The sequence below is a fragment of the Ruditapes philippinarum genome, unplaced genomic scaffold (assembly GCF_026571515.1).
Source record: "Ruditapes philippinarum isolate M1 unplaced genomic scaffold, ASM2657151v2 ctg1259_1_1_1_1, whole genome shotgun sequence".
Taxonomy (NCBI): domain Eukaryota; kingdom Metazoa; phylum Mollusca; class Bivalvia; order Venerida; family Veneridae; genus Ruditapes; species Ruditapes philippinarum.
The window spans coordinates 69,139-92,034 of record NW_026853391.1 but is presented as its reverse complement, the minus strand read 5'-3'; the positions used below and the strand labels follow the sequence as shown (position 1 = coordinate 92,034).

At 29.9% G+C, this 22,896-nt stretch overlaps 1 protein-coding gene across 4 annotated transcripts; it reads left to right on the top strand.

The window, feature by feature from the left end:
• LOC132736745 (cellular retinoic acid-binding protein 2-like) lies at positions 1–22,728 on the top strand. 4 transcript variants are annotated; one of them, XM_060723951.1, is made up of 4 exons: positions 1–256; positions 19,626–19,795; positions 22,134–22,247; positions 22,671–22,728. In XM_060723951.1, the coding sequence occupies exons 1-4, from the start codon at positions 163–165 to the stop codon at positions 22,722–22,724; spliced, it is 432 nt and encodes a 143-aa protein (XP_060579934.1). In that variant the 5' UTR covers positions 1–162; the 3' UTR covers positions 22,725–22,728. The 4 variants fall into 4 exon arrangements, with proteins under 4 accessions (XP_060579934.1, XP_060579930.1, XP_060579931.1 ...); XM_060723947.1 differs by lacking the exon at positions 1–256 and adding an exon at positions 8,428–8,907; XM_060723948.1 differs by lacking the exon at positions 1–256 and adding an exon at positions 13,699–13,870.
• The last annotated feature ends 168 nt before the right edge of the window (positions 22,729–22,896 follow it).

The window sequence follows — 22,896 nt, the reverse complement described above, 5'->3', positions numbered from 1 at the left end:
GGTTTGATTAGCAAATGTATGTATGTAGAAATTACAATTGATTACAAAGGGTTTGTATATATTTTTTAAGCAAACGACATATATAAAAATTTCAATCTTGTTCGAGAAAGAACTACACATATTCAAAGGAATTAGAAATCTAACCAGTAAATAACGTAAGGTATGGCAGATTTATCCAAGGAGATTCGGGAACAGATAGGAGGCATTTGGGCATACCACAGAGGAGAAAATTTCGAAGCTGCCTTGAGAGAAATGGGTAAATAAAACAATATACTTTTTACTTTTAAGCTTAATAATATACTAATTTGTTTTAGTTCTATAATGTTGGAAGCTATAAGCTCATTTAAACACTTTCGAATCCATTCCTGGAACCAGACAATTCTAAGCAATGAGTGTAAAGTTTCTTTCATCAGGGAAACAATGTCTTGCTCCTGACAGGGTTTGAACTCATGCGGCCAGCCAACTTATTAGTCTGACGTGTTAAACACTTGAACACGTCGCCACTTACACTCTTTGCATTGTATTAAAATTGTGAATGTCTGCTAATGCATACCCCGAACCCACATGTCTACTTGAAAAATTGTTTTTGTTGTTGTTTTTGTTTTTTATTTATAAATAGGTTTTGTTTATATTGATCATAAAACAGAAAGAGGCAGAATATTGTACGAATATATGGTTGATCCAAACACAACAGTATATTTTAGTTTCACGCCATATATCTGAGTTAGATTTTTTGCTTTTTTGCACTAAATAATTGGATCATTTGCACGCACTAAATAAGTTGTAGTCATTCATTAGTATTTTTAATTTTATGTTGTTAATAAAAGAAAATATTCTTGATAAAGTGACGCTTTTTAAATACTTTCAAATCAGGAAGCCCATAGGAAAAAAAGGCAAAAAAGGAGAACAATAACCATGAACTATTCAACTTGTTTAATGGTTTCCTTAACTTTGACAATTACTTATTGTAATGAAATACGCAACTTTGGAACTCAATTATCAAAGAAATTATACTTTAGGAAAAACTCAGTGATTATAAAACAAAATAATTTGTTAATAATTATCTTTATCACCACCATTTACCATTAAATTGTTTCTCAATTTCGACCGTGACTTGAGATTTTGTTATTATACACAAAGAAGAAAATAGCAGGCGTTTTTTGACAATGGATGCTGCTTAAAAAATATTGTAATATAAGACTGTTCTATTTATAGATGAACATTCCTCCAATAAAAAAGGATGAGCAGAGGCAACATTGATATTGAATTTCTATTGATATTTTCCGGTACTTTCTATGAGCCGCGTCACGACAAAACCAACATAGTGCGTTAGCGACCAGCATGGATCCAGATCAGCCTGTGCATCCACGCAGTCTGATCAGGATCCATATTCTTTCCTTACCAACCGTATTACAAGTAGAGAAACTGATAGCGAACAGCATGGATCCTAATCAGACTGCGCGGATGCTCAGGCTGGTCTGGATCCATGCTGGTCGCCAACGCACTATGTTGGTTTTGTCGTGACGCGGCTCATATTATCAATATTCTTACCTATCCTCCTCGTGCCAGGTAGTACTTAAGGCTGAATTATATAAGAAAATATCAATAAATCAAGGGTATAATACATCTCTCAGACACTGTTGTGGCTAGGTGTGGATTCAGTCTTTCTGTTATTATTCTTATTATTAAATGTATTATTTTACACCATTTATTACCAGCGGAGTGCGAGCAACTCGTTCAAAGGCGTTAGAATGACGTCATTAAAGTTTGCAATATTTCAAATACTTGAAAAAGAGCTAATGCGTTTATTTTGTTCTGGCAAAAGCTATAGAAAATCTATTGTAATATTTAAGTATAAATATATATAAAACATCACTTGGAAAATATATTTTATGCTTAAGACAAGCACTTTTCCCCCAGATAATTTCTCTAAGAAATCTGCATGAAAAGTAGATTTAGTGATCTCCCTAAGGCTTTTACTATGCCACGTTAAAATCGAAATAATTATGTTTAAAGGGACTCCACTGAGTTTTTCTTTACATGATGGGATTGAAAATATTTTTTCCAGATAAATGTACCATTTGATGGAGATTTAGACCACTAATCTTTGTGCAAAATTTCAGTTCATTTACGTACGTCGTTTTTCCAGAATAATTATTCAAATTGTAAAAAAATGACCCAAATGAAAAGCTTTTAAATGTTTTTCACTTTAATTAGGCTCAGAAAGGCATTCAAGTACGATTTTCAATTTATTTCAAAGAATATGTCTTAACTATCTTTGCATAGATATTCTGTTTAAAGTGCCCCAGCTCATTTATGTAAGAAATTCAAATGTTACGTTTTTATGCTTTAAAACCTCAGTGGAGTCCCTTGAAGCAGTGTTCATGGGTTTTCGTCTAAGGGTTACAGACAATAATTGGCACCAATAGGATCCAGCTTTTTCGAGACTTTTAATTTTTTTCCCCCAGAAATAATCTAGATAGTACAAACATTTATTTATATTTTAAATATTAGCAAATTTTATCATCCAATTTGTCACATTCCACTTTGCCTTTTTGTCCATACATATTTAATCACCATCGCATATTTATTCGTCATCTATGCATATGAAATACGTTTGAGTAGAAACTATTATTTTTTTAGTAGAGAATTCGAAGTAATTAGGGGTCATTGATTTTTTTTTATTGATACTACTGGTAATTTGAAACGTCATTTTGCAAGGGAAGATAATTTATTCAAACTTGTAACAAAGTCTTTTTTAAAACTACCGTTTTTTAAACTTTTTTCGTCTTGATCACGAGATATTTTTTTTTTTATTTTTTGTGTTGTTTACTCCTTTAAACTTTACTGAAAATGCTTCAAATAGGCCATCATTTTTATGAAATTAGCAAAGTCTTAAAAAAGGAGAAAAAAAAACATTATTAAACTATTCATTACCATTCAACAGTAGCACACTCTATCTTTTTTTATTTTCTTCCCAAGGAAACAACTATATTTATGAAAACATTGTAGACTACAAAAGGAAATATCGAATTTCGCCACCACACTATCAAATGTCAGATATATTTTCAGCTTAATGTCAACCTTGTGATTCGAAACGAAATCGCATATTTTCCATCACGACATTGTCCTTTATCCACATTGAGGAGCTGTATGTTAATCTTGTTGAAGATAAAGATAAATGCCACTTACTATTGAATAGGTTTTTTCAATAATATACTTTGTACAGCCTTTCCTTACTCTTAAAGACATCACGAATATCAATTATGTATTGAAAATAATGTTCATTTTAACACGTTTATTTTCATATTTTGCTAATAAACCGTGTCTGTTAGATAGCTGCACTTATGATATATTCATGAGATATGATTTAAAACATATAAAAAAAAACAACCAAATTTAGCTCATTTAGTAGCAATTTGGCAAAGTGCCAAGATATAATTTTATTTTAGAATATATTAGAAGAAAGCATTAAAGTGACATTATATTAATCCAAGTCACAATGTTGAGTTCAAAATTACTTTACATTTTGCCATGATTGTGATACTATGGGAAAATAATGTGACCTACGGACATTTCTAAAAATATCGTTAGAAATGTATTCAAAATATTTATTTTATAATTAGAGTACTTTTTTATTTTATTTTAAACATTTTCATTATAAATTATTGGTCAATCACCATAAATAGTCATTATCTTGAAATATTTATTTAATTCAACTCAATTGACGGCCCGAAAATGAATATAAAGTCACATTTAAATTTAGTGAATTGATAGTATATGTTTCTCTTAAAACTATTAAATCCAGTAATTCAAGCAGCAAAATCGGCCTGATCATTCGTCCTTAGAACTTAATATTTTCTAACACTTTTTCAAATATATTTAGATTTCTGTTAACGTCAACTTTGAACAGTATGTCAGTATGTCACTTGACTTGTGAAATAAATTGCTACCAGTAAATGTCAGTGTGTCAAATTGCTGTTCCTGTCTGCGATCGAATATCTTGGAATCTTGTGGCATAAATAACTTATATCAGGGAGAAATATGAAACATTCTATTACTTTAAACCAATATAAAAAAGAAAACATATAATTCAGTTTTAACGTTTAGTTAGGGAAAATATGTGAGTTTAGTTTTAAAATTATTGAATAAGATAATTGCTATATGCGTTTTTAACCATAAAACGCGTCTGAGAAAATGTGTCGCCATTATGGCATTGACATGTGATTCAGTCGAACTTTTTCAAGTAGTTTCATCATTGTAATCCGCAATGGTAGGCAGTGTATATTAATAACCGTAGGGATAAGAATAGGGAAGTAAATTACAAGGAAATGGCAGTGTTTCAGTTTACATGGCCTTTCTATCAGACGTCTGTAAATTTGATATAAGATTTCAAAATCAGGTGGTAGTTTACACTTCAATTGTATGAAAAGTATATCTATCACTTTGTTGTTTCAAAAAATTCCTTTAATGCCAAATCACCGCAGTCCCTAGTAGTTAATTATTTAGAAAGTCATATGTGTTTTCTATCATGTAACCATCATAAAGCAAAATAAAGTGCAAATGCAAAATTAAAAAAGTCAATGAGTTCTCTTCAGCAACAAAGCCATTTGATAGACAGTTAACATATTGTCGATATGTTGTCAAATAATATAAAGGAAAAAAATAATTGCTAAACGTTGTAAGATTTATAAATCAAAGCCCAGAAAGTTGTGAGGTAATAAACCAATTTGTTTTGTATAGTGCCTCCAATGTACTGTAGTAAATTGGCTATAAGGCTAATTACAACACTTAAATTTAATTCAATGTTTATTTCGCTTTAAAACTTAAAAAAAAAACACCGAAAAAACTGGTGTTTGAACTCCATACCTTTCGCTTCCTAAACGAGCGAGTAGCCTCTCGACAACGGGGAAGTAATAAGACTACGGCCTAAAGAAAATCAAATTATTCTTAATTAGGGTTTATAACCCTTATCAATTTCGAGATATTTTGTTAACAGTAAACCCGTTGTTTGATAAAATTATCATGGAGCTAAATATAAGCATCTACATATGTAATGAATTACACAATATTAGAAATCATCGACCAATCGGGATCTTTTTTTTCTTCCCCGAGAAGGCTTGAAATCTAATGAGCCTGTCACTTGACACAATCTTGACGCAGTGGTCTCCCCTTTATTTATCGGTCTTTGTGTGCTTGTAAAGGGAAGTAACCGCTTCGAGGAGTTCGAACTTCTTTCGGATTTTGCAAATAAGCATATCAGGGTCTAAGATTTCGCTACCAATATTTGTTTGTTCTGGCGACCCAAACAAATAAAATTGTTTCTATAATTTTCAATAAAAACATTAATTTTGATCAATTAGCAAGACACTTTCCTTCCAGGGTCTAATTTGATGTTAAAAAAATTTATTTTTGTAAATATTGTTAATTTTCTAGACGACATTTAACAGTCTGCACGCCAGAAAATCATTTCTTGAATCGTCGTAAACGAAGGGCGATATAAACAAATTTCCTATGAAAGTAAATATGACGAAATGTAAGTTGTCTTTGTCAGAAACGTTATTGTAATTGTTAGATATTTGTATCATGTTAAAGATAAAAGCTTAATATGTTTAGGTGGTCTGGCTGCTGAGATATTACTAAAAATGTGTTAACCCCCCCCCCCCCACCAAAAAAAATCCTCAACAATGCATTTTTTATAAATTTGTAAAAAAAAACGGCGGCTATCAGTCAAGTAAGCAAAATGTAATTTCGTTTTCAAATGATAGATTTATTCGATTGAAAGATTTCCTCACAAGAACTCAGGTGTCTATAAAATCAAAATGACATCATTTTCATAGAAGATGTGAGATGCGATTCTGTTAAAATACACAGTGATGCTAAAATGTATTTCTTTATATAAATGTGAATAATTTTTATGCCTTTCTTTTCAGTATAACTTTATCTGAGAAACAATAACAATTAGAGGAAGGTTATTTGGGCTTTTAACATACATATCTGATTGTGTTATGACCACGCCGAAGCGCGACGCCCCTTATGGAATGAAATCAGATTTAAGGCAATTGCAAATCTCGGGCATTTTCGTCGGTCATGTTTGATTATAATAAATGAATTGTCGCGATATGTACAATGAATAGCGAACTGGAGAATTTTGCAATGCAAACGTATTCAAGTGGCAATTAATCGCGCTCTTTGTTTATTATTGATCCATTTGTAGTAAACAGTGGGTTATAATATATTGCTGTACCTTTAAATAGCATGATGACCTTAACATTGTAAAAGTCTGAAGAAGTAGTTTCAGTTTAACAAAACGGGTCATTCGTGTCGTGCTATGGTAATAAATAGCGAACTGGAGAATTTTTCAGGAAATGAAATACAAACATATTCAAACACTTATTTGCACTCTTTATAAATCTATAGAAACATATTAAGCAAGCCATTTTTATTGTATAATAATTTTGAAATTGTCTTTTCCACTTGAAATTCTATCAAATAACCGATATTCATGAATCAAATAACCGATATTCATGATAATATCCAAATTACCCCCTATACAATATAAATAAACTTATACCATATAAGGGGGTATAGTTTGGATATATCAGACCTGCATATTTTAGATATTATCGTTAATATTGATAGAATTTCAAGTTCCTGTAAAAAAAAACAATTTTAGTATTCTAATCTCTAGCATGCCTAACAAAGTTCGTGATGAACAATGTCTTTCGTCAGCCCACTCATAAATGATATACGATTCTGGTAAAAACCAACCAATTATCCATTGAAAGTTTATAATAATATCTGGTCATCAGATGTCTACTTGTTCATCTTCACTTGCTGCATTTCTTGCTGGGACGCCCTTTGATGCTTTTCTTGTGTGCCCTTTGTAATGGTGAAACACTGTTACCATATTCACTTTGTTTGTCAGATGGAGTAACAATGTACTAGGTCACGATAAAACGCATTGCATATTGTACAAGCGTATTTATTTATTTATTGAGAAAGCATAATATAATATATAGAGTAACCAAATTGTACTTTTGAACTAACTTATTCTAAACAGATAATTTATAGGCAGATCATTTGGGTAAGAGAGCCGACGATAAGACTTTGACAAAACATCAGACATATCTGGGATTCTGTATTCTAATTTCGGACATCAATTATTTAAATTTTTGTCATATTTGACAGACTTTCTTTATATTGTGTAATTTAAATTCATTTAGCAAAAGAAAAAAAAGAAAATAGGGACAAGCTTTAGCTTACTGTTCGTTGGCTTTTCATAAGAGTAGAGTCTGTACAGATAAATAATTATATATAAGATTATTTATGCTTTCATTTCTGGTATTGTTTGATTCTATTTACTTTAAGTTCAATTATGGATCTTAAATTGCTCTTAAGGATTTATTGGATAACGTTAACAGAAGGACAATATCCAAAATTTCAATAAACAAAAAAATTAAATAAAAGAAAAATAAATAAATAAAATGAATAAAAAAAGAGACTTAAAAACACTTTGCTCTTTTAAAATGTCCCAAATGACCACTCTCATGATTTTTATTATATTGTTTAATAGTACTGTAATATTATAAATGTAATGACAGCGTTCATTTAATACATGTACAATATTTGATTCGTATATTGCAGGACTTACGGTATGATATGTATTGTTCAAGCGTAAAAATAATAGTTAAAAGAAAGTTCAGAAAGTTCGTCTGCTAAGGATGTTTAGAAAAATGTTTGGATTTAAAACCTGCACTAGGTCACTTTTCGAAAATAGAGTACAGCGGGGAGACATTTTGCAAAGAGCATAAAGTCATTGCTATTGTAAAAATATCGCAAATTGCAAGTGTGGTAGGTTCTGAAAAAGTATTGTTATGAACATTGACTTTAACCGAGAATTTGATTTAATGAAATCAGTTCAAATTTCCTCATGTTCATGTACCAATTTAAATATTACCAACATCTTCTTACTTTGGCTATTTTTAAATTATTCATAACATGTTTTGATAAACATATTTTTGTTTGCATATTACCAATGTATCTCCCTTTTCACAAATTATAATATTTTCATTAACTGATCTGTATATATAGGTTAATGTAACATTAAGAACACAATATGTTAAGTTGAGTTGAAATGAGTCATCTTTTCAAAACGATTAAATAATATAGATTGATTAAGTTTTAATTGGCGTCGTATTAGTCTCAGAACTTGCATGAGTTGTTTATTTAAATAATGTTATCTGTTTGTCTTATTAATTATTTAAAAGTTTGATTTACGTGTATATCATGTGCAGGTTTTCTTACATTTGCTAGTAATAAAGTGGTACACCTAACTAGTTAGCAAAACAACACTTAAACGCTTCTCATATGCTTGTTTTGTAACAGGTTGTTTGTAAAGATGGGAAGCTTAAACGGAATGTTAAGTGTTAGTGGTAAATATTTTCTTATAATTCCGCCAGGAGACTGACGAGCAGGTAGATTTACCCAAGTGATTGTGCAGTTATCTTATATTTAGGATTTTTTATGTCGAATTTGGCATTTTCAGTTATACTGTAATGAAATTTATAAGTACTAAGAATATGTATATCGCGTATTGTAATAATCTAGAGCTAGACATATGAAAGACATCATCAAAATTTAAATTGGAATCTTAGCATAAGCATGATTTGTTGATAATAAGGATTGCATAAATAAACCTTATGATAATAATAGTAATTAAAAGGAAAGAAATCAAAATGAATCTGTAACATAGTGAGTTGTTTTTGTTCGATAAAATACATGTATATATTTCTACGATCATTTTTATAATGGGAAGTGAGCAGTTAAATGAGGTCAGTGAATCATTAGCTGGTAGCTGGTTACTGGACCGGACTGAACACTTTGACGAAGCATTAAAAGCAATGGGTTAGTAACAACATTCAACAGAATTTTAAAGATATACTGTGCTCAAATAATGGTAATTGCTACACAGACTCTTTGTAAATATGAAATAAATATGTTTTGACTAACACAAAGTAGATATGTTCTAAATTCTACACGCTATAGTTGGTCATAGTATGAATGTATAGTGACATCAAAAAATGGCAGTTTTTTTGTTGTTTTTTTTTTTAGAAAAGACCAAATTTACTAAACCTGTAATAGGGAACTTAGTTTCCAATAAATACTTAGTTTATTTATTCTTTTATTCAAATAAGATATATTCAGTAAGAATTGAAAAGATAGCGGCAAACACCTGTGATGAAAATAAACTACTTAAAGATGTGCATAGTATATCTTTAAATGCTTTTATATATGCAAGAATATCGAATATCGTGTTTATTTACAACACAAGTTAAATAACAGTATTTTTATTAATCGAGTCATCTTGACATTTTATTTCACTATTCTTGTAAAAGCGTAATATGGGTTAAGGCCTTGGCCAAATTACGCATTTGAATACATGTTTATGAATGAGTATCTAAAGTTAATCATTGCAATATCTTGTATCAAATTTCAATACTATTTCAAAGATTTCATATTTTTGTAAAAATTATTTATACGGGAATTCAATTCCTGTATTAAATTTCCTATTTTAATAATAATAATACATCAGATTCAGTTAAATACAAAATTGCAAAATCACTCAGCATCAGTATAATGAAAACCTTTACAATCAAAATCTACAGCAATGCAATGATATGTAATAAACACGCAATACAATTAAGAATTAATACTAAAATTAGAAAAACTAAAGGAAATTATATCATTAATTATTGTATTGTATTAACTGCTCAATTTCATACTATAAAACAACCCCACATGAGTTACTTGTTCAAGTTGTTTAATAACGTTGAGAGATACTTAAGATAGATGAGTTCCCTGAATAGCGTTAGATTTTTTGCTAAGTACCACATGTTCTGTTTTGAAGAGTAATTACTAGTATTTATATTAGCAGTGAAAATGTTTAGACATGACCGTTGCCAAGGATTTTGTTATCATTTTGAAGTAATCGATTTACTTATAAAGTCCGCCGAATCAATGCTTTCTCAAAATTGTTCGAAAAAAGTAGAGTAAATATAGTTTGTCTCTCAGAGAAGCATTTTTTAAAAATAAAAACACACCAAAATAGAAAAATAAATCTTGTCAAACAATTCTTTTTGATGTATATCTTTAAACTTCTGGGGCATTATTCTAGAAGCTCTAATGGAGAAGTATTTGATGTTTTCAGATGTTATGAAAAACTTAAAGGTAATTTGAAAATATCTTTTGAGGGAAACGTCAGATAGTGCCCGTGTACTGATTACACTTTCTTTCTATTATCATCTCTTTCAGTGAGATCATTTATAATTTCCTGTAAGCCAAATCTTTGTTATTACAGATCTTGTTAAACCAGTTCGAATAATCAGCTGAGACATGAAATTCGTTTTTATTTTTTCCTACCATGATGTCTATTCTTTTCATTTTCAATGGGATTTTTAAAACAGAAACCCATTATAATCAAATGCACAGAATAGCATGACCATAAAGGCGTAAGTAATATTTTAAGTTTAAAGGCTGTAAATGACGAGCATCCTTTTTAACATACACTTTTCATCCGGGAGAAAAATTCACATTGCAAAAACAGCACATAATTTATATCATTGATACGTAATGCATGGGCTGTAGCAAAGTTTAGAAAGACAAAAGCAACGTTAAATGAACTATCATTTGATTGCAGACCTTCACAGAACTAGAATACAGTAACACTTCTCATGACACTTGCCACAATTATTAAACCTTCACTACAATGATTAACAATCTTCTTACGGTGTGTAATATTTAAAAAGGAGGAAAATATCATATATCTGAACCATAACGTATTTAGCATTTGTCATCAAACTATGTACACCTAAAATAATATGCCGGCGAGTTTCCAAATTATTTTTCAAAAACATTCGTTTTTAGAGAAGTACATTTAAAGTCGTTCTTACAAATCATAAAATGTAAAATATTTCTAAGGTCTAACTCTGTAAACGAAATTGAAGTTTCTTTATTTATCATTGGCGTAACGCTGTCCTGTCAAAATTATGAAATGTTTCTATTTAGTATAATGTATAGACTGTCTGTCTGGGATTCTTTATTAATACATAATATAAAAAACTTTATCAACAGTGCATCTTGCATTCATTTTATGTTCACAAGACAGACAAGTGGCTTTTATGCACTATAACAGTACGATTTTCAATAATCATTTATTTGCGTGTCTTGCAGTAACGCCAAAGAGTCATTTTGTGCACTTTTATAGCCCAAGTACAAAATATTATGTTGTTCTAATTTTTTTGTTGATTGCATAATATATGACCTAAAAGGCATTTAATACCTAGAAATGCCACTGTTTTCATTTTTTAAAAACCATTCATATGCGTTGTTCTCATACATTTTCCAAAAGTTACTCATTGGCCATATACCTGAATCATCTTTTGCTTCTCTTGCAATTTTGAATATAGTACACTTAAAGTGATTTAGTATTTTGTTTGGCTTTCACAATACCATTTCAAAACATACCTAAAAAGTTATTCCACCTTAAACGTCATTTCCTTAAGGTGTAAAGCATCTTACGTATTTTTGTTCTATAATATCATCGTTAAAAATTGCATGTTTATCCTTTTTACAAAGGAACAAAATATTCAATGCATTCGCATAGTACCAAAAGTACTCCATACGATAATTAATGTAATATATGTAATTATAGATATGCACGCAATAAAAGACCAATGAAGTATATGCAGCAAAATTGATTGAACAAATGCACAAAAAAAAACATATGAAAAAAGATAAAATGGTTAATTAAACGACTTAGTTTCTGCGATTACAATTTGAATTGATGTAAATCATTAAGTACTTCAGCGCATTTCTGTCAATCATATTTAAAGAAAGAAACATTTTTCTTGATAAATATAACATAAAGATGATGCATGTGTCATCAGTCTCTCAAACCTCTAGTCTATCGGATACTTTCATTTATCATGTGATACAATTTCAAAAGAGAAAAGATACATTACATTTATCCGACAAGTCAAATGTGGTAATGTTAAATAGTAAATTTAAATGATATTAAGATAACTTGGCTTGGTAGTCATGTATTTAGTCACTAATGTAATTTCAATTTCAAGTTTATATAATAAAGAAAATCTTACAAATTTAAATAAAGTATAGAATTTAAATGAATTTAGTCATTATCAAATTCCAAAATTCACAAACGATACAATTTAAATTTAGTGGCAAAAACATATGAATTTCTTCGAGACTTATAAATTTGCTCTTGTATATACTTTTTCTTCATGCAATCAGATCTTTAAATTTAAATGACAAGACATATATGAAAACAAATACATTCCGAATTTTGTTAGATAACAACATGATTTGTTTATAAAATATTCAACTGGATTTAGCAGAAATCAGTTTAAGCTATTTATCAAGTGAGGTTTTGCATTAATAATGAAAAGGCTGTTAGGCAAATGTTGCACTTTTATAGCTTTGCAACTGTAAACGAATGAATTTTTACCGTCGGAAATTGCGAGGTCATTCGTCTTAATAGTTTACTTTATTTACCTGTGGGTAAATATATACGAATGAGCATATGTAAATACACATTATGAATTTGTATAATTCATTGTCGATTGAAAATATGCAATTTTCACTCCATGGGACTATTTAAACAAGAAATGTTTCTTTTAAAATGATATATTTTATTTTATGCAAATATTTACTTAAATCAATAAATGCAAAAAAAAAAACATCTGTTCTAATATTTATTAACTTGTTCATTTAACAGTCTAGTTTTAAACTATTAGATGGATGCCCTTATAATTAAATTTGTTATCAATTTCATATTCTTCTCGGCCTTATGTATCCGCTTTGTTCAATAGGGAGAGTATAGGTCCGCTTTGTTTAATGGAGAGAGTATAAGTCCGCTCATTTCAAAAGAGAGAGAGAGTATTAGTCCGCTTTGTTAAATGGAAAGAGTATTTGTCCGCTTAGTTCAATAGAAAGAGTATTAGTCCGCTAGTTCAATAGAGAGAGTATAAGTCCGCTTAGTTCAATTGAGAGAGTATTCGTTTGTAACCCAGTCATGCCAGTGGTAGTGGTCGCTGTTTCGATCCTCTGGCGAGGCGATATTTCTTCTTCACAATTGTGTCTAATAATGATATATCTCTTATCGTTGATTCAGATATCATATGGGGATTAGTAGTCTGCAACTTGATGACATAGTGATTATTACTGCTTAGTTAACGAACAAACAAACAAGTTTTACAGTAAACTATTATTTATCTTATTCATTTAATAAGAATAAACTTACCAACTGGTTTCAAAATTGAATATATATTTCAACTACTTTACATATGAATTTTCATGTAATTCATTCCTTATATTTGTCATGTTTTTCTGTCTTTGTACCGATGATTTTTTTCTCGTTAAAATTACATATTGGTCAATAAAAATTAAATACATTACATTGCTGAATAAAATGGCTAGATATGTGATTTCAATTGTTTGATTTTCTAACAGAACGTTTATGAGTATGCTAGTGCTGTTGGATTTGGGTAAATTGTATGGAACAAATTATCAACAATGTTAAGGCGATAACATTCTTTCGCACAAGGGCTTGTCAGAGATCTATATGTTTGCGGTAAACAAAGAGATATCCATATTTCATTTGGTAATTGAAGAATAGTCGAAATACATCACTCAACACAAGTTAAACGGACGGTTAGGTTTACCTTTTATAGAAATAAAAGAGAAACAATTAAAAAAATGGAAAGTAAATGTAGTGAAATAAATAAAGAACTAGGAGGGACATGGAAGCTTGATAGGTCAGACAATTTTGAGGAAGTTTTAAAGGCAATGGGTGAGTTGTTTTCCAATTTGGAACGTTTTAAACTTGAAAGAATCAGAATTTACTTTAGATTCGTAATAATATTGAAATTTAACTTAGAGATTTTGGATATTGCATGTTAATCGATACAGTAATATGTTTCTCTGGCAATCGAATAAATACGTCGAGATCACAAGCGTCGCCTAGTATGGCACTATTGATTTTTTCTGCGATTGTAACTTTACATTTGCAGATGAAATAAAGGTTTGTTCATTTTTTGACATGACTTTTAGTGGCATTCATGGTCCATGGTTGAGTTGAGATATTTTAAAATTTAATTTACTTGTTTAAAAAAGTTTCTCAAGCATTATGTATCATGAATATGGATTATAAATAATCCAATCAACTGAAATCTACGAATGCGAACAACAACCACACCAACAAAACAAAAACAAAAAAGCAACAAAAACAAAAATATTTAAATGCTTAAAAATATCAAACTGTTGGGTTTATTGTAATTTGAAATGTGCATGGAATCTATTTGATGACTTGGAGAAACTCCATGAATAATGGAAACAATATAATATTCAGTTTAAATTATAATTCATTTGATACTCTGTCAGAAAAACAGGAATATTATTTAACAATTTCTTAAAGAAAGTTTTGACAGTTTTATGATTGTCTTATTCTGATCAAGTCTTTTATCAAACAGCTACATGTCAGTACACTTGTTATATGCAAGGCACTCATAAAGGATCTTTAATTTTCATTTTAATTGACAAGTTCAACATTTTACTTATCGCACTGTTCATTGTGTGTGTTAATTTATCTTTGTAAACATCCCACAAAGCCTCGAAACATTTTACATTAGCTGTAGAAAAACTAAATCACTTAAAGTATTCAAAACTCTAAGCATATTATATAACACAAGGTAAAGCATTTTCCGATTTTATCTTATTTGATCTTTTTATTTGCTTTTTGAAATTGAACCGTGTAGTATTGATATTTCAACGTGTGATTTAGGTGCAAGACATAAACGTATCTTTACTATTAATGAACCGGAAACACATTCGAAAGCTGATTTGTATTATGTCTATTGTTTACTTTATATATCGGATTTTAAGATAATGTAACATATGTATCTGTTGTTAAAAGATTTCGTTTTTTTTATTCACTTGAATCAAATGTAAGCATATTTATATCTTGACCGTACATCGTTTCATATTCTAATACGCTTCACGCTATACCACTATCAATAAAATAGGACAATCAAGTGCATTACTACCAGATATATGCATAGCATAAAAACGAGTGCTTGCACGTCATTTGACGCATGATATTACGTCAATAAACCAATGGAGCTCAGAAATTACTTCAATGTAGTTCAACATATTTATATCAATTCTTGTTTTTATTATTATGATGTTAGAATAGAAATAAATATTAATTTTTTATGCATTATAGTACAATAATACACATTTTATCAGTCAAATGCTTTGTTAGTCATTAAGGCATATCGGTCTTTGTGATTATATTTCTACGAATTTGAATCGTACTGTGCATCATTCTACAATGATGCACTCAAAACTGATATTTATTATAAAAACATTATTTGTGTATGGTTTTAAAGCAAAACATATGTAGGATAACAAAGAACTCATCAGTTGTTAAATAAAATCAACACTTATCATGGATATGTACTTCCCTGCAGTTGCACTGCACCTTATGACTTTACAGAGGGTAATTCCGTATACATTCCTACGAATTACAACATTTTGAACGCTATAGGTGATATAATTTATAACTTAACAGACGGTTATTTCTATATTATACAACATTATTTCTGAACGCTATAGGTTATATATTTTGAAACGGGAATACCGTCATTCAAACATTCAGTTTACTTCCTTGTTCTAATTAAAATGGTTTTCAAGAAGGTGAAAATATTTTGAAGCTTTACCATTCAAACTTATATACACGTATATGTGTATGATTGTGGTGATAGCAAATTCCTTGACTTTTCACAATGTCAAATGTTATTTATTTAATTTAAAAGAAATATTCGAAATATATGTTTTATTATCATTGGTTGAAGCATTAGAATTTCAGCCAAATTTTAACGCTGCGTGAACGTTTTAGGCGACTGACTGAGTTCGGATTATTGTAGTCTATCCATGTCCATATCTTTGCTTCAGTTCGTCGTCATTACATTACAGCACACATCAAATATTGGATACACTTACCAAATGCTTAATTCATCATAATAATTATAAATAAAGTCAAAATTATTATAAAAATATAAACCTGTCGTTTTTGTATCATCATAAATTTAATATCAAACTTCTTGGTTTGGTCTTTTGTTGATGATACATTATTAATCACATTAAACTATTTTTAGGGATTATAAAAAGGTGCCTTTCAAATAAAAAAAAACATGATGTCAGAAAAAAGATATATAAATGATGTGAAAGATGTAACAAAAAATTTACTATCAAAAGCTGTTTTATTTTCAGATTTATATCACTTATGAACGGAATTTTACATTTAACTGCTAATTAAATGATACGTTAAAATTATTTATTACTTCATTTAAGCAAAAAAAGAAATATGTTGATGTTCTTGTAAAATATAGTCCAAAGAAAAATATAAAGAACATAATGTTATTGACTTAAATTGTTCCAACACAGATTGAACGAAAGTAAGTTTCAACGATTAAGAATAATAGTGTTGGTTGTTATCACAAGTCCTATCGGATTTTCAAAGTCTGGTAACTAAAACTTTCTGGTTAGATTTTTGTTATCACAAGAAGTATACTCAGCAGTATATAAGGCAAAGATAAGACGGCGGTGTTAAGTTTAGCACCTTAGACGGTTCTCCTGTCGTGAATTAGCCAATATTGGATTATTGATTAAAGTATCGTTGTTTTGGAATTATTGCTAGTGTTTCTGGATAAAATTGACTTTTGAAAATTAATGATCGGGTGACAGACACATTTTTATGAATTGTTTCATTGAAAACAAATATACTAGCTTTTAGAATAAGTTGCATATATTTTCTTCAAATTAAATAGAAAAATAAGTCGTTTGGATAAATTTTGATAATTAATATTTTTTTCTTTAACAACTTGGAAAATGGGAAGTTATTTCGATGAAATCAAAGAGAAATTATCGGGCTTATGGGTGTTAGACAGGACAGAAAATTTTGAAGAGGCTCTTCAAGAAATGGGTGAGCTCGATTTTAATTAAAAGAAAGCGGAAATAAAAAAAATGTATATTATGACCTCGTTTTTTCAAATTTTCTTAAAATTTCTTTTTTTTTTTGTTCGCTTTACAATATTTTACGGTTATATACGTTTTGTTTAAAAGTTTAATGAATATCAGCATGAATCTGGAGGCATACTGCTTTAAAACCTTATATAATGAAATAACTCCAAATGTTCAAGAAATGTAGAAATAAAAACTAACTGCCCTAGTCCAGATGTAGTTGTAATATTTTCAATTATATCATTTAGTTTAACGAAATGAACATTTTAATTATTCTGTGAAAGGCGACAATACGAATTTGCTGTGGTAATTAAACAGAAACCCGGGGATCCTTTAATTTGTTTGTATTTCTAATTATATTTAGATTCCTACATGTTCAGAATTTCACGAGTACAAGATAATTTCTGATAAATTTCCTGACTTACCTTGGACACCAAATATAAGCTGGGCACATATACTATATATTGACCTAAAATCATACATAGCAAATGATTACACAATTAATTGCAATAATACATATATCAAATGTAAAAGTTTCAATATTGTTTTATAAAAAAAAACGCAGTGCATGTTGAACACAAAATTATGATACACAACCAGGAATATTTCTCATATGAATATTAATACTTTATACCATCATTTGTATTATACTTTTATATATTCTAACACGACCCACACTTTTCCCTATAGAACATAGAAGAACCGAAAGTGTGTGTTACATGTATTAGCAACAAAGTCATTGTTGACGTTTTATATTTAGACATGTGACGTAATAATTATACATGTGACGTAACCACTAAAAATGCGACACGCTAAAATAAGTACGGAAATAAATCAGGAACATTTAGCTTAATAACAGTAACGGCAGCATTTATTTGTTGATGTCGTGTTAGAATCGAAAAAAATATATTCAAATCGGTGATTTTATCGCTTGTTTACATCACTGTTTGTTGTTTGTCGGATGCGCATGATAATAAGCCCTCGTAATATTATTCCTTGCATCAAAACTCTGAACAGAGATGTTATTGAGCGCTACAAAATCACTGTTTGGGATATATCATTTCTTAAAAAATACTTAATTACATTTGGACATAACGTCTTTATTTAGTTCCGTCATTTTGGCGCAAACCTTATTTAAGTAGATATATCGACAACCAAAACCATTATACAATTATTTTAGAATTATTCTTAAGAACGGTATTTCAAATTTAAAAGTTGATACTGATGTGTCCAATACCATGTATTTACTGTTTTTTCTCTTGCAAAATCATAACTTTTATTTCTTAAATGCAGTATTTTTCTAAGTCATTTTCCATAATTATAATGCTTTTTTTTGCTTTTTTTGTTTGTTTGTTTTTGTTTTTGTTTTTGGTTCGGAACAACATAAATCTAATGAAGAAACAGACTGTGATATCAATAAGCTGAATATTGTACAAAAAAAATTCGTAGATTAAAAATTGTCATATCACGAATTTACTACTTCTTGTTTTTCTTTATATAAAATTATTTTAAAAGTAATTATCTATTTATAATTATTTATATCTGCAAAAAAAGTAAAAAAATATATACTATTTCAAAGATGGGGTCCTTAGCAACGGTGCAACTATCTACATTTATAATTGCGTTTTTATCGTCTGAAATCGCAAATAATCCTTTTAGACTGTCTTATACAACATTAACAAGATATATTTAATGAAGAGAAATCTCTTGAATATTACCGACATATCAACGGTATGAATGTTTCACTTGCTATGTCATATATATATTTCCGATATCTCATGTAAAATTATCCAACGTTAATGACGTCTTTGTAAGTCGCAAGCAACTTGAAAAGAATACTAAATGATAGACTAGTGGAAGGAAATAACGAAAATAGAATGTCTGATCTTGAATGAGTAATTGCGTCTTTAAAGTTCGTTGACACGGCTCATGTCATCATGTTAAATTGTGCTGAAACATATAAAGAAACATAATGGTAGTTATTTAAAATAATTTTAGATTTCCATTTGATTCGATAAGATTTAAACCTTACTTAAGATTTAGGGGATCTTTTTCAAGTTTATCAACAACTTTGAGGTTTTTAATATTTTTTTTCAAATAATTCATAAAATGAAATATTTCTATCATTCACATGCTAAGATAAATGTAAAAATGTCGTCACTGTTCATTTTAATATTCTTGTTTTATTGACAAATAAATTGTCGAGGGCCATATTCATTATAAACATAATGTAAAATAAGCTTATGCACAGTTTTTAAAGAAAAAAACTCTTATTGATGGACAAAATTCAGTAGGAAATAAGTATTATAAAATATTTCACATTAGTTAAAATATAAAATGGCCATGAATATTTTTATATTTTATATATACTATACATAGTTGATATCAAACGAAAAAATGTTCTTCTTTGTGTGCGTGGAAAACATGTTTTTAATTATGATAAACTGGTATCAAGAAATGTCGAAAATTTGGTATTTATCTAGGCACGAAAAGAACAGTATTTTGATTTAGTATGTATTTTGCAGGATTGAATGTTGTTTTCCGGAAGTTAGCTAGCCATGCCAAGCCAAGTATGGAAATACAAGTAGAAGACGGGAAAGTTAAGATTATTGCCAAAGCTTCATTCTTCACACAAACTATGACCTTTCCTATAAATGAGCCATATGACCAGGAATTTGAAGGGATCAAAATGAAAGTAAGAATTATTTTTTATGTTCACTGTTTACAAGTGTTCTCAGGATATTGTTTTAACATTTGAGTTCTTTGAGTCTAGAATATATCATTGCCATTTTTATTTTAGTGTTTACTTGTGTTACTTAAATTAAAAAGAATCTAACAGTGTGAAACAAATTTTTGCAGAGACAAAATAGTTTGTGATTTTAATTCTGCAAGGAATCAATTGTCATCGAGGGTTATAATAATTACATTAATTCAAATTTGTAATACTTTATTTTGACATCTTAAGAGAAGCCTTACAATTGAATTTAAGGTGTTACATACGGATCTTAACGAATCTATTCAGAATCTAATAGTGTGTACCAATCTTCCAGAGTAACATTACTATTTTGTGCTTTTAAATACACGTTCTACAAATGTCGTATGCATAATATATCGTAATCTTTATCGATTGCACAAGATTCTGTTAATTATTTTCACAACAAGTTGTCAGCAGTATGTCTGATTTGTCCGTGCCTCAAATATAAATATGTGTCTAGCTGGAAATAGAAACGTCAATTAATACGATATAACTATTTTATCCAGAACAGTCGCAAATGCTTTACAATTAAATAAATTGTCAAGAAAGATTAACAGACTCGCCTCAACAACTGTTACACTTGGATTTTTTTTCAAAAACATTATGAATGTTATATTTGAAATATATTTCGAAATTCATAAATTCATGCAGCATTTGTCTTTCCGGACAACAATGACAAGAGCACCGCTAGGCGGAGCATTATATGCCCGAAAGTGATTTTTTTTAGTAAAGATGAAGCATTTGTAATACATGGGAGTAAAATAAAGTATTACCTCCTTCAAATAACAATCCTCCTTTGAAGTTTCAATATTGTGGTCCAAATGGAACTTTAAGTTATTCCCCAGAAACTGTTTTCAATTCTAAGGTAAAAGTGACCTTGACCTTTGACCTTGTGACCCCAAAATCATTAGGGGTCTTCTACCCAATATGGACAATCATACTATGAAGTTTAAACACAGTAGGCCAAATGATACTTAAGTTATATTCCGAAAACTGTTTTCAGTTTTAAGGAAATAGTGACCTTGACCTTGTGACTTCAAAATCAATAGGGGTCTTCTACCCAATATGGACAATCATCCTATGAAGTTTGAATATTGTGGGCTAAATGGAACTTAAGTTATGCTCAAGAAACTGTTTTCAATTTCTAAGTAATAGTGACCTTGACCTTTGACCTTGTGACCCCAAAATCAATAGGGGTCTTCTACCCAATATGGACAATCATCCTATGAAGTTAGAACACTGTGGGCCAAATAGAACTTAAGTTATGCTCAAGAAACTGTTTTCAGTTTTAAGGTCATAGTGACCTTGACCTTTGACCTTGTGACCCCAAAATCAATAGGGGTCTTCTACCCAATATGGACAATCATCCTATGAAGTTTGAACACTGTAGGTCAAATTGAACTTAAGTTATGCTCCGGAAACTGTTTTCAGTTTTAAGGTCATATTGACCTTGACCTTTGACCTTGTGACCCCAAAATCAATAGGGGTCTTCTACCCAATATGGACAATCATCCTATGAAGTTTGAACACTGTGGGCCAAATGGAACTTAAATTATGCTCCGGAAACTGTTTTCAGTTTTAAGGTCATAGTGACCTTGACCTTTGACCTTGTGACCCCAAAATCAATAGAGGTCTTCTACCTAATATGGACAATCATCCTATGAAGTTTGAACACTGTAGGCCAAATGGAACTTAAGTTATGTTCCGGAAACTGTTTTCAGTTTTAAGGTCATAGTGACCTTGACCTTTGACCTTGTGACCCCAAAATCAATAGGGGTCTTCTACCCAATATGTACAATCATCCTATGAAGTTTGAATATTGTGGGCCAAATGGAACTTAAGTTATGCTCCGGAAACCAAATTGCTAACGGACGGACGGACGGACGGACCGACGGACAGACGGACGGACGCCAGGGGGTATAACATAATTATTCGAAATTCTTTCGGGCATATAAAAATTGCAGACTCGGTTTGATTGAGGCTGTGGCTTCTGCATGTGTTAGTCTGTATTAAAACAGATATACATCAGAAACAAGAAAAAACACGAACTGGCTAATCCGTTTGTGTACGGCAAATTCTTGGGGTTAAAACAATATCACAGTGAGAAAGTACAAACCATCAATATGAATAAATAACATTTGACAAAAACTGGTGGTTTGTGATTCTTTTTTTATATATATTTAGACACTTGTCAATGGTATTCTGGTTGTAAAAAAAACCAATGGGTGTATTATTGGTCTAGTTGCTTCAACATTTAAAACTGTATATTGTATCTCAGTGTTTCACAAAATGGGAGGATAATAAACTGATAACCGAAGCTAATCCCGTGGAACCAGAAAAACACAAGCCACAAAAATTTCATAGGGAAAGAATTAATGACGAACTTGTTCAGGTATGACTTTTTGAATATAATGGTTAGTAACTGTCACTAATTTCCATCATTAGTTTTCTGTTTCAGTGTAATTTAAATAGAATATTGCTTAAAAATGACAAAGCAGTTGTATTAAATTGTGGCGTTGTTGTATTAACACGTCGGCACTGTAATCTAAAATTTGTCTGTCGCGTTGGTTCAAAATGGCTGTCGTTATTTTTCCTATGGATAGAAACTAACACTTATTGCTTAGTAATTGTTGGTTCAAATAAATGATTCGAGAGCTTATAGCTTCAAACACAATCGGACTAAAATAACTTGTTTGTAAATTGCATTATTACAAACATTTTGAGATTTAAATTACTCTCATTAGACATGTGTGGGCAAGCATTGGATTCAAACGAGCAATTCATATGAATGAATTTTGTTTTGTTTCATTTACAGACCATGTGGATAGGAGATGTTAAATGTACTAGATGGTTCAAGCAACAGACGTGATGGACAAGACGATATCATAATAGATTACTAGCTCTTTAAACATTTGTCTTTCAATACGTCAATGTTGTGGTGTTTTATCTGATGTAAATTAGTTAGTCCAGTTGCTTTTAAAAAAATTCTGTGTTGATTCATACAAATGGAATTGACATGTTGTTTTCTAAATGGGATATTT

What these genes read in the sequence shown, in the direction of transcription:
- LOC132736745 (XM_060723947.1), top strand. Translation starts at nt 8,811, where the DNA reads ATGGGAAGTGAGCAGTTAAATGAGGTCAGTGAATCATTAGCTGGTAGC. An exon ending in TTGAAGGGATCAAAATGAAA is followed by an intron (nt 19,796 to 22,133) that starts GTAAGAATTATT and finishes ATTGTATCTCAG; the next exon opens with TGTTTCACAAAATGGGAGGA. An exon ending in TTAATGACGAACTTGTTCAG is followed by an intron (nt 22,248 to 22,670) that starts GTATGACTTTTT and finishes TTTCATTTACAG; the next exon opens with ACCATGTGGATAGGAGATGT.